This window comes from Chiloscyllium plagiosum, unplaced genomic scaffold (genome assembly GCF_037043375.1).
Source record: "Chiloscyllium plagiosum isolate Xiang-an unplaced genomic scaffold, Cpla_swu_hap1 HiC_scaffold_53X, whole genome shotgun sequence".
In the NCBI taxonomy this organism is placed as follows: domain Eukaryota; kingdom Metazoa; phylum Chordata; class Chondrichthyes; order Orectolobiformes; family Hemiscylliidae; genus Chiloscyllium; species Chiloscyllium plagiosum.
The window spans coordinates 27,944,161-27,956,192 of record NW_028270191.1 but is presented as its reverse complement, the minus strand read 5'-3'; the positions used below and the strand labels follow the sequence as shown (position 1 = coordinate 27,956,192).

The following is a 12,032-nucleotide window of genomic DNA, read 5'->3' as shown; positions in this document are numbered from 1 at the left end:
TCTCCCCCCCCCCCCCCCTCTCTCTCTCTGTGGGGTGTTGGGGGGGGGGAGTGGGATGGTGTTGGAGCGTGTGTGACGTGACTGACTCCCTCTCTCTCCCCCCCCCCTCTCTCTCTCTCTGTGGGGTGTTGGGGGGGGGGGAGTGGATGGTGTTGGAGCGTGCGTGACGTGACTGACTCCCTCTCTCTCCCCCCCCCCCCTCTCTCTCTCTCTGTGGGTGTTGGGGGGGGGGAGTGGGATGGTGTTGGAGCGTGCGTGACGTGACTGACTCCCCTCTCTCCCCCCTCTCTCCGCCCCCCCCCCCTCTCTCTGTGGGGTGTTGGGGGGGGGAGTGGGATGGTGTTGGAGCGTGTGTGACGTGACTGACTCCCCTCTCTCCCCCTCTCTCCGCCCCCCCCCCCTCTCTCTCTGTGGGGTGTTGTGGGGGGGGGAGTGGGATGGTGTTGGAGCGTGCGTGACGTGACTGACTCCCTATCTCCCCCCCCCCTCTCTGTGGGGTGTTGGGGGGGGGAGTGGGATGGTGTTGGAGCGTGCGTGACGTGACTGACTCCCCTCTCTCCCCCCCTCTCTCTCTCCCCCCCCTCTCTCTCTGTGGGGTGTTGTGGGGGGGGGAGTGGATGGTGTTGGAGCGTGCGTGACGTGACTGACTCCCTATCTCCCCCCCCCCCTCTCTGTGGGGTGTTGGGGGGGGAGTGGGATGGTGTTGGAGCGTGCGTGACGTGACTGACTCCCTCTCTCTCCCCCCCTCTCTCCCCCCCCCCTCTCTCTCTCTCTGTGGGGTGTTGGGGGGGGAGTGGGATGGTGTTGGAGCGTGCGTGACGTGACTGACCCCCTCTCTCTCCCCCCCCCCCTCTCTCCCCGCCCTCTCTCTCTGTGGGGTGTTGGGGGGGGGAGTGGGATGGTGTTGGAGCGTGTGTGACGTAACTGACCCCCTCTCTCCCCCCCCCCCCCATCTCCCCCCCCCCCTCTCTCTGTGGGGTGTTGCGGGGGGGGGGGGGTGGGATGGTGTTGGAGCGTGCGTGACGTGACTGACTCCCTCTCTCTCCCCCCCTCTCTCCCCCCCCCTCTCTCTCTCTCTGTGGGGTGTTGGGGGGGGGGAGTGGGATGGTGTTGGAGCGTGGTGACGTGACTGACCCCCCTCTCTCCCCCCTCTCTCTCTCCCCCCCCTCTCTCTGTGGGGTGTTGGGGGGGGGAGTGGGATGTGTTGGAGCGTGCGTGACGTGACTGACTCCCTCTCCCCCCCTCTCTCTCTCCCCCCCCTCTCTCTCTCCCCCACCCCTCTCTCTCTGTGGGGTGTTGCGGGGGGGGGGGTGTGGGATGGTGTTGGAGCGTGCGTGACGTGACTGACCCCCTATCTCCCCCCCCCTCTCTCCCCCCTCTCTCTCTCTCTGTGGGGTGTTGTGGGGGGGGAGTGGGATGGTGTTGGAGCGTGCGTGACGTGACTGACTCCCCTCTCCCCCCCCCTCTCTCTCCCCCCCACCTCTCTCTCTCTCTGTCGGGTGTTGGGGGGGTGAGTGGGATTGTGTTGGAGCGTGCGTGACGTGACTGACTCCCTCTCTCTCCCCCCTCTCTCCCCCCCCCCTCTCTCTCTCTCTGTCGGGTGTTGGGGGGTGAGTGGGATTGTGTTGGAGCGTGCGTGACGTGACTGACTCCCTCTCTCTCCCCCACCCCCCCCTCTCTCTCTCTGTGGGGTGTTGGGGGGGGGTAAGTGGGATGGTGTTGGAGCGTGGTGACGTGACTGACTCCCTCTCTCTCCCCCCCCCCTCTCTCCCTCCCCCCCCTCTCTCTCTGTGGGGTGTTGGGGGGGGGTAGTGGGATGGTGTTGGAGCGTGGTGACGTGACTGACTCCCTCTCTCTCCCCCCCCCCCTCTCTCCTCCCCCCCCCTCTCTCTCTGTGGGGTGTTGCGGGGGGGGAGTGGGATGGTGTTGGAGCGTGGTGACGTGACTGACTCCCTCTCTCTCCCCCCCCTCTCTCTCTCTCTGTGGGGTGTTGGGGGGGGAGTGGGATGGTGTTGGAGCGTGGTGACGTGACTGACCCCCTCTCTCCCCCCCCCCCCCCTATCTCCCCCCCCCCCTCTCTCTGTGGGGTGTTGGAGGGGGGGGAGTGGGATGGTGTTGGAGCGTGGTGACGTGACTGACCCCCTCTCTTCCCCCCCCTCTCTCTCTGTGGGGTGTTGGGGGGGGAGTGGGATTGTGTTGGAGCGTGCGTGACGTGACTGACTCCCTCTCTCTCCCCCACCCCCCCCCCTCTCTCTCTGTGGGGTGTTGGGGGGGGTAGTGGATGGTGTTGGAGCGTGGTGACGTGACTGACTCCCTCTCTCTCCCCCCCCCACCCCTCTCTCTCTCTCTGTGGGGTGTTGGGGGGGGGAGTGGGATGGTGTTGGAGCGTGGTGACGTGACTGACCCCCTCTCTCCCCCCCCTCTCTCTCTCCCCCCCCTCTCTCTCTGTGGGGTGTTGCGGGGGGGGAGTGGGATGGTGTTGGAGCGCGTGACGTGACTGACTCCCTCTCTCTCCCCCCCTATCTCCCCCCCCCCCCTCTCTCTGTGGGGTGTTGGAGGGGGGAGTGGGATGGTGTTGGAGCGTGCGTGACGTGACTGACTCCCTCTCTCTCCCCCCCCTATCTCCCCCCCCCCCCCCCTCTCTCTGTGGGGTGTTGGGGGGGGGGAGTGGGATGGTGTTGGAGCGTGGTGACGTGACTGACCCCCTCTCTCTCCCCCCCCCCTCTCTCTGTGGGGTGTTGGGGGGGGGGGGGGAGTGGGATGGTGTTGGAGCGTGCGTGACGTGACTGACCCCCTCTCTCACCCCCCCTCTCTCTCCCCCCCCCCCCCCTCTCTCTCTGTGGGGTGTTGGGGGGGGGGGAGTGGGATTGTGTTGGAGCGTGCGTGACGTGACTGACCCCCTCTCTCCCCCCCCCTCTCTCTCTCCCCCCCCCCTCTCTCTCTGTGGGGTGTTGGGGGGGGGGGAGTGGGATGGTGTTGGAGCGTGCGTGACGTGACTGACTCCCCTCTCTCCCCCCCTCTCTCTCTCTCTGTGGGGTGTTGCGGGGGGGGTAGTGGGATTGTGTTGGAGCGTGCTTGACGTGACTGACTCCCCTCTCTCTCCCCCCTCTCTCTCTCCCCCCCCCTCCCTCTCTGTGGGGTGTTGCGGGGGGGGGGGGGTAGTGGGATGGTGTTGGAGCGTGGTGACGTGACTGACTCCCCTCTCTCCCCCCTCTCTCTCTCTCCCCCCCCCTCTCTCTCTGTGGGGTGTTGCGGGGGGGGGGGTAGTGGGATGGTGTTGGAGCGTGGTGACGTGACTGACCCCCCTCTCACCCCCCCTCTCTCTCCCCCCCCCCCCTCCCTCTCTGTGGGGTGTTGCGGGGGAGGGGGGTAGTGGGATGGTGTTGGAGCGTGCGTGACGTGACTGACCCCCTCTCTCTCCCCCCCCCCTCTCTCTCTGTGGGGTGTTGCGGGGGGGGTAGTGGGATTGTGTTGGAGCGTGCGTGACGTGACTGACCCCCTCTCTCTCCCCCCCCCTCTCTCTCTGTGGGGTGTTGCGGGGGGGGGGTAGTGGGATGGTGTTGGAGCGTGCGTGACGTGACTGACCCCCTCTCTCTCCCCCTCTCTCTCTCTCCCCCCTCTCTCTCTCCCCCCCCTCTCTCTCTCCCCCCCCCCTCTCTCTCTGTGGGGTGTTGCGGGGGGGGGGGTAGTGGGATGGTGTTGGAGCGTGCGTGACGTGACTGACCCCCTCTCTCTCCCCCTCTCTCTCTCCCCCCCCCTCTCTCTCTCCCCCCCCTCTCTCTCTCCCCCCCCCCTCTCTCTCTGTGGGGTGTTGCGGGGGGGGGGTAGTGGGATGGTGTTGGAGCGTGCGTGACGTGACTGACCCCCCCTCTCTCCCCGTCTCAGCGCCGTGTTCAGTTGGACCAATCTGCTGGTGGTGGTGGTCGAGCTGGACAGTTCGGAGCAGGAGGCCCTGGACCTGGTGCCGGTGGTGACCGGGGCGGTGCTGGAGGAACACCAGCTGATCGTTGGAGTGGTGGTGGTGGTGGATCCTGGGGTGGTGCCTGTGAACTCGCGTGGGGAGAAGCAGAGGATACACCTCAGGGACAGCTTCCTGGCCGATCAGCTCGATCCCATCTACGTGGCCTACAACATGTGATTGGCGCGGGGGGGGGGGGAGCGGGGGCTTGTACAGATTCCGGGTGGCCCCGCGGGGTTTTTGGGGAGGTGGGGTGGGGGGGGAGAATCGGGGCGGGCTGACGTATTGGACAGCGGGGTCAAACAACCCTGAACCAACCACCCCCCCCCCCTTGTAGCTTAACGCTGATCCGTACATTTCAAGTGGTTGGGAAATGGTCAATAAAGCTCATCGTCTCTCACACCCTCTCTCTCTCTCTCTCTCTCTCTCACACACCCCCTCTCTCATGCACACTCTCACGCCCTCACACTCACTCTAACGTGCACAGTGTCTCTCACACGGACACACTCTCTCTCACGCTCACATGCACACACTGTCTCACGCGGCCACTCGCTCACATGGACACACTCTCGCACACTGTCTCACACTGTCATGCACGCACTGTCTCTCACGTATGCACTCACATGCGGACACTCGTGCTCTCTCGCGCGTGCACTGTCATGCTGACACTCTTGCGCACTCACGCGTGCACTGTCATGCGTACACTCACTCACACGCGTGCACTGTCATGCAAACACCCTTGCACACTCACACGTGCACTGTCATGCGTACACTCACCCTCACGCGTGCACTGTCATGCGTACACTCACCCTCACGCGTGCACTGTCATGCGTACACATTCTCACATGTGCACTGTAATGCGTACACTCACTCGCACACGTGCACTGTCATGCGTACACTTACTCTCACACACACGTGCACTGTCATGCGTACACTCACTCTCACACACGTGTACTGTCATGCGTACACACACACGTGCACTGTCATGCGTACACTCACTCTCACACACACATGCACTGTCATGCATACACTCACACACACGCACTGTCATGCGTACACACTCTCACACACACGTGCACTGTCATGCGTACACTCACTCTCACACACACATGCACTGTCATGCGTACACACACGTGCACTGTCATGCGTACACTCACTCTCACACACACGTGTGCACTGTCATGCATACACTCACTCTCACACACACGTGCACTGTCATGCGTACACTCACTCTCACACGTGCACTGTCATGCGTACACTCACTCTCACACATGTGCACTGTCATGCGTACACTCTCACACTCACACGTGCACTGTCATGCGTACACTCTTACACTCACACGTGCACTGTCATGCGTACGCTCCCTCTCACACACACATGCACTGTCATGCGTACACTCTCACTTTCACACGTGCACTGTCATGCGTACACTCACACACTCACACGTGCACCGTCATGCAGACACTCACACACGTGCACTGTCATGCGTACACTCCCTCTCACACACGTGCACTGTCATGCGTACACTCCCTCTCACACACGTGCACTGTCATGCGTACACTCCCTCTCACACACGTGCACTGTCATGCGTACACTCCCTCTCACACACGTGCACTGTCATGCGGACACTCTCACTCTCACACATGCACTGTCATGTGTACACTCACACACTCACACGTGCACCGTCATGCAGACACTCACACACGTGCAGTCATGGGTACACTCTCACTCTCACATGTGCACTGTCATGCATACACTCACACGTGCACCGTCATGCGTACACTCACTCTCACACACACGTGCACTGTCATGATTACACTCCCTCTCACACACACGTGCACTGTCATGCGTACACTCCCTCTCACACACACGTGCACTGTCATGCGTACACTCCCTCTCACACACACGTGCACTGTCATGCGTACACTCCCTCTCACACACACGTGCACTGTCATGCGTACACTCACACTCACATGTGCACTGTCATGCGTACACTCCCTCTCACACACACGTGCACTGTCATGCGGACACTCTCTCACGCGCGCGCTGTCGCTCTCTCGCACTCTCTCACTCCGTCTCTCTCGTGTTTGCGCGTTTGTAGGTAGTCCATTCGACGTTTGAGCAGGCAAACGTGGCTTAACTCTGCTATCATTCCTTGTCGGACCCTGCACAGGTGTGGAGTGAAGTCAGACCGTTAGCATCAAAGGCAGCCATTTTGGGAGATGGTCATGCTCCATCGCTCACCACCTGACACTGGGTTATGGAGCCTGACACTTATATCCGCACAGATAGATATACACGCACACATGTGCATACACACACATGCACACACGCTAACAGGCGCACAAAGGTGCGCGTTCAGTCGTTTCATGCGGTTTGGGGTGGGGTGGGGGTGGGGGGGGGGGGGGAGGGTGGTGGTGTGGGGAATGGTGGGATTGGTCTCCAACCAGGAAGGGGAAAGTTAGGGAACACCTCTGCACTTTTCCTCTTGCCCTAGGCCTCCACCCCCCCCCCCCCCACCCACCCCCCCCCCCCCCCCCCCCCCGAACCCTGCAGGGAGCCGGAGACTTTCTTTCCTCGGGACTCCAGCCCTTGTGCGCGTTGCAACCAGGCCGCGGTGTGCCCTGAGACTCCCGAATTCTTCGCCACCCACCCGGTCCCCGTGCGACCCGGCGTTATCTGACTGCTCCGGCGGACTCAGTCAGGAGTGTCCATGTGTGAGCCAGTCTCTGATCATCAGCTAGTCCCACCCACACGTCTGTCTGCGCAGCCTGTGTGCATGGTTCACGTGTGTCTTGTGTGTGTGTGTGTGTGATCCATGTCTACGTGCGTGGACTGTGTGCGTTTTCTGTATCTGTGTGCATGGTCCGCATGTATGTTCGGCATCCGTGTATGTGTTCTGCATCTGTGTGTGTTTTCTTTGTCCGTGTGCGCGGTCTGTGTGTTCTGTGTCTGTGTGCGTGTTCTGTGTGTTGGACGTTATACTTTTACTTTGTGCATGCCATCTGTGTGTTCTGTGTCTGTGTGCATATTGTCTGTGTGCATATTCTGCGTGTGTAGTCCATGTGCCTGTGTGCATATTCTGCGTGTGTAGTCCGTGTGCCTGTTCCATGTCTGTGTATGGGGTCCATGTGCCTGTTCTGTGTCTGTGTGCATATTCTGCGTGTGTAGTCCATGTATCTGTGTGCATATTCTGCGTGTGTAGTCCGTGTGCCTGTTCCGTGTCTGTGTATGGGGTCCATGTGCCTGTTCTGTGTCTGTGTGCATATTCTGCGTGTGTAGTCCGTGTGCATATTCTGCGTGTGTAGTCCGTGTGCCTGTTCTGTGTCTGTGTGTGTGGTCTGTGTGTGGAGTCCGTGTGCCTGTTGTGTGTGTGCATATTCTGCATGTCCTGTCCTGTTTCTGTGTGTGGGGTCCGTGTGCCTGTTCTGTGTCTGTGTGCATATTCTGTGTGTGTAGTCCGTGTGCATATTCTGCGTGTGTAGTCCGTGTGCCTGTTCTGTGTCTGTGTGTGGAGTCCGTGTGCCTATTGTGTGTGTGCATATTCTGCATGGCCTATCCTGTGTCTGTGTGTGGGGTCCGTGTGCCTGTTCTGTCTGTGTGCATATTCTGTGTGTGTAGTCCGTATGCCTGTGTGCATATTCTGCGTGTGTAGTCCGTGTGCCTGTTCTGTGTCTGTGTGTGTGGTCTGTGTGTGGAGTCCGTGTGCCTATTGTGTGTGTGCATATTCTGCATGGCCTATCCTGTGTCTGTGTGTGGGGTCCGTGTGCCTGTTCCGTGACTGTGCGCGTGGTATGTGTACATGTGTATACCCTGACACATTGTGCACACGCACATTCAGCGAGCTACTCCACACAAACATTTTGTCCGTGTGTGCGAATGTGTTCTGTCCTATGAGCATGTACACAGTCTGTGTGGGCATTGTGTATGTCTACACGCGGGCGCTTTCTGTTTCTGCGCGTACCTTCTCTACACGTGCGTTCTGTGTGTGTGCACAGCCAAGCACAGATTGTTGGCGTGCTCAGTGTGTGTGCGCACACAGGCGGCACACATTCCTGATGCGTGTGGGTATGTCAACAGAGCGTGCATGTGTTCCTGTGTGCCTCAGTTCTATGTGGTGCCCGTCAGTGCTGGGGTGGGTGGGTGCACATCGGGGTGACCCTGTGTCTGCGCTGCCCATGTGCACACATGTACAGTCTCTCTGCGTGTACCTGTTGGTGTGGAGTCCCAACTTGCATGGGGAGTGGACTTGCCTTGGGTCTCCATCTATCCCTCCCTATCTCTCTCCACTACTTCCGCTGAGTTTGTCAAGTGTTAGGCCCTGTCTCTATGTACATAGTCTACATATAAACGATGTATTAATATTTACACGTATAGTGACCTGCAGCACAGTGGGAGATTGCTTGGGGGTCCTGCGGAGTGGGGATTAATCCTACGTGTAGAATATTCGTAATGGTCACTGCTGCATGTGACTGTCTTGCAATGGTCACAACGTCTTGCGAACGTGCAAAATCCATAACGGCGGAGAGGACGATCCTGGGTGTACACGGTAAGCCCTGGGAGACGAAGTTCCAGGAGGTACTTGAGGGGTGGGGGTTGTGGGTCGTCGGCCTGATCCGATCCGATCCAATCCTTCAGTCTGACCTCCCACAGTTGGATCCATGTGGGGTTTCCCTAAAGCTTCCGAAGATCATCGCGATCCCATCTCAACTCCCAGGAAACGGAGGGCTGGGGTTGTGGTGCAACTGGACGGAGACGAGAGGAGGTTCCTTCTGTGTGTTGAATGGTCTGGTTCATTTCCGTTAGCTTCAACCCGCCCCCCCCCCCCCCCCCCCCGACTCCATGTTGTCGCCTCCATGTCCGTTTCCTCCTTTTTGTACGTGTGATAATCGCTGTGTTTTTTTTCTAAGAAAACACTTCAAGGGCTAGAAACAAGATTAAAATTAAAGGCTTTTATTTTTGCTGCAATCGTTGCCCGGACAGGGGTCACTCACTAATGCGCACGCTGTGTTTTCTGGGAGTTATTATGCAAGGATGGGCGGGAGGGAGGCCGGGGTTGGTGGGGGGCACACGGCAGGCACGTCCGATTTCCCCGTGCACGCCGGGGCTCATTCCGGACGGGAATCGTGTGCCGCCGACGCCATGGCAGGGCTGACGTGGACCGGGTGGGGCGTTGCGACCCCGTGACCCAGCCGCCTCGTCCAGAGGCGCCGATAGGGTTGGCACGTTGGCAGGGCCGCCACGCGTCCTCTTCCAGCCGCTCGGCATGCGGTCGCCCCTTGGCGTGTGCCCGCCGCTGTGGGGAGGGCGCGCTCCCCCATTTTCTGCCCGGCCGCCGCGGCAGCCATCTTGGCCGCCCACTGCCACCGTCATCGCTCGCCCCTTGTCGCCGTTTCGATATAAATGGCCGTGTCGTTTCCGAAAACCCGGTTTGGATGCGGTGAAGATGGTGTTGACTTTCGATTGCCAGGAAAGAAATAGAACAGGTGCCCCTTTGGGCTTGGGACTTTTTTAAGTAAAATTAACCATTGAATGATGGTAAAAGCTTCAGTTTTACCCCCCAACAGGGCTGAGGGGGTATTAAATACTATTTTAGAGCAGCTTCCGTCGAGTGAAATTTGGTTTCATTAGTTTTCTATAGGCCCCACTGTATTTCCCTTTGCAGTCCCTTGGCGGTTGACGCTTGAAAAAGCGCGGGAACCGCCCTTCGCTTCTTTCCCGCCTTCGCCGTCGCACCTGGCAAACGTCTGGCCAATAGGAAGAGTCCGCCCCACGTGGGGTTCTACCAACCGGGAGAGCCTGTGCAGCGACGCCCAATAGGCGCGAGGTGGGCGGGGCCACGTCTCGGCGGATTTTTCCCCCCCGCCCAACCAAGAGAGAGGGACGTTCCCCTTCCCGGCACCCGACGGTTTGTCCACCAATGGAGCGAGGAGCTCACGGTACGCCCACGTGGGGTGCCGACCAATGGGCGTCGCCTCGCGGGCACGGGACGCGATCCGCCCTGCCAAATTCCCCCCCCTCCCCCACGTGGGTGACCGACCAATCGGGAGAGAGCTCCGCCTCACCAGGTCGGCTGGGAGGGAAGAAGGGCCAGCCCGCAGGCACGGACCAATGGGAGGGCACGGGGCGGGTCACGTGCTACAGGCCGGGGTGAGACCGTTGCGTCGGTTGGGATTTGAACTTTTGAACCGACCTTTTTTTTTTAAATTTGCCGCCATTCGGCTCTTCCTTCCCACACCCTCAAAACATAACATTAATTTCGGGATAATTAATGTAAGAAAGATATTTAGATAATTATTTCCAAATGTTTGCCCCTGGCTGGGGGGGGGGGAAGGACCCATGACCCATTTTGGAGATAATTGGCCTTTTGCCCCCTCCATACCTTCCCCCACCCCAAGGTAAATAATATTCCTCACCAGTTATCCAATATGTGTGTATTGGCATTTATTTGGGTTCTTTTTTTAATTCTTGGGGGGCTTTGAAAAGGAATTGGCGTTGTCCTTGACCTTTGACCCCCCCGGGTTGACCTCCAATTCCCATGACATTAACCACGCCGCACGCCCTCTCCACCCATCTCTCAAACCCCAACCCACGCATTTGACCCCCCAGACCCCACCCCTGACCCTGTGAGTGAAACACCCTGGTGCGGCGTTCGTGGTGGGGCTTGATCTCCGACCTCCCGCCACAGCCCTCCAACGCCACCCCATTTGCCCAGTTCATCTCTAATGTCTGCCCCCCACAAAACAAAACCTGCCTGCCACCCCACCTCCCCCAAAACCGGTGGGGTGGCCGCCCAGTCGAAAATAAAAGGTCGCCACCTTCCCTCAAGTCAAGTTGGCACTCCCGAGATGGGGAGGGATGCTTGTTGACCCTGGGCCGTGCTGCCCTGCCATGTTTTCTCTCCTACCCCCCCACCTCCTCCATTCCACAGACATTCGCTCCCTGCCCCCGACCTCCAGTTAAGATGTCTAACTTCAGCTGCTAGTCCACCCTTATCAACGGGGTAGAGGTGACGTACCTCTTGACTCTGCCCCTGGTGGAACACAGAGCCAAGCCACTGTTGATCGAGTTGACCTTCCCTCAACCCATCCTGATTAGCATCAAGCATCTTTTTTTGCCCCTTCAGTCCCAGATGAGGTAGATTTGAATCCTCCCTTTCTACGCACCCATGCCACCTTTGACCCATCATCATCAACCCCTAATTCCTGCCCTCCGCGTGGATGGGGTAGAGTTGAACTTCGCTTGATGTCTCCTTGCTGACCCTCATACGTTGCGTATCCCCTCAGGTGGGACAGGTTTCGCACCCAGTGAACGCAGATGGGGTAGAGTGAACCACCCACACCCCCCCCCCAACTTTGACTTCCAAACACGGACCGTCTCCATCAATGGGGCAACCCTGCAATTTGCCCCATGATGGTGCGCCTTCAAACTCTAGCCTTTCCCATCGCTGGTGTAGAGTTGAGGCCCATCGCTGTTGACCAACCCCCCTCCCCAAACGCCCAATCTCCCCTCACTTGGGGTAGCGTTTGCCCTCCATGACCGTTCTCCTCCAAACTCTGACCCTTCCTCTTCAGATTGGGATAGAGTTGACACCACAAACCCACATCTCTCTCTCACACTCTCCCTGGCTCTGCTTCAGATAACACGGAATGGAGGGGAGGTTGAAGATCTCCTGGTCACGTCAGTCTGGGTAGAGCTCTTTCAGTTCAAAGAACAGGTGGAACACTGCCTTCGACCCCACCCTGCGTACCACACCCCACCCCACCCACCCCACCCCTAATTGGGGGCAACTCTGAGTTGGTGGGGTAGGGAAGGGTGAGGGAGTTGGTGCTTCCCCCTCCCCCAGCACCTGTTGCCCCTCATCCATTTGGGGAGGGGGGAGAGGGGTTGAGGAACCTCTGCAAGTTGCCGGGTTCAATCTTGTACAATGCTGCTGGGGGGGGGGGTTGTGGGGGAAGTTGGTGGAGGGAGGGAGGGAGTGTCAGATATTGGGGGTGGTGGTAGCTGTTGGAGTGACGAGTCACCGAGGAGGGGGCTACCTCATTCCGCAACGCCCCACCCTACCTCCCGGTAG

At 59.5% G+C, this 12,032-nt stretch overlaps 1 protein-coding gene across 1 annotated transcript in view; it reads left to right on the top strand.

Annotated features, from left to right (window-relative positions):
* The window catches only part of LOC148134717 (disco-interacting protein 2 homolog B-A-like), a gene marked incomplete at its 5' end in the record, with an annotated part of 50,552 nt that extends 46,366 nt beyond the window's left edge, over positions 1 to 4,186 (top strand). Inside the window, one exon of the mRNA XM_087985507.1 lies at positions 3,886 to 4,186. Coding sequence (XP_087841633.1) covers positions 3,886 to 4,138 — 253 coding nt within the window. The remainder of the gene's footprint in view (positions 1 to 3,885) is intronic.
* Between the last annotated feature and the right edge of the window lie 7,846 nt (positions 4,187 to 12,032).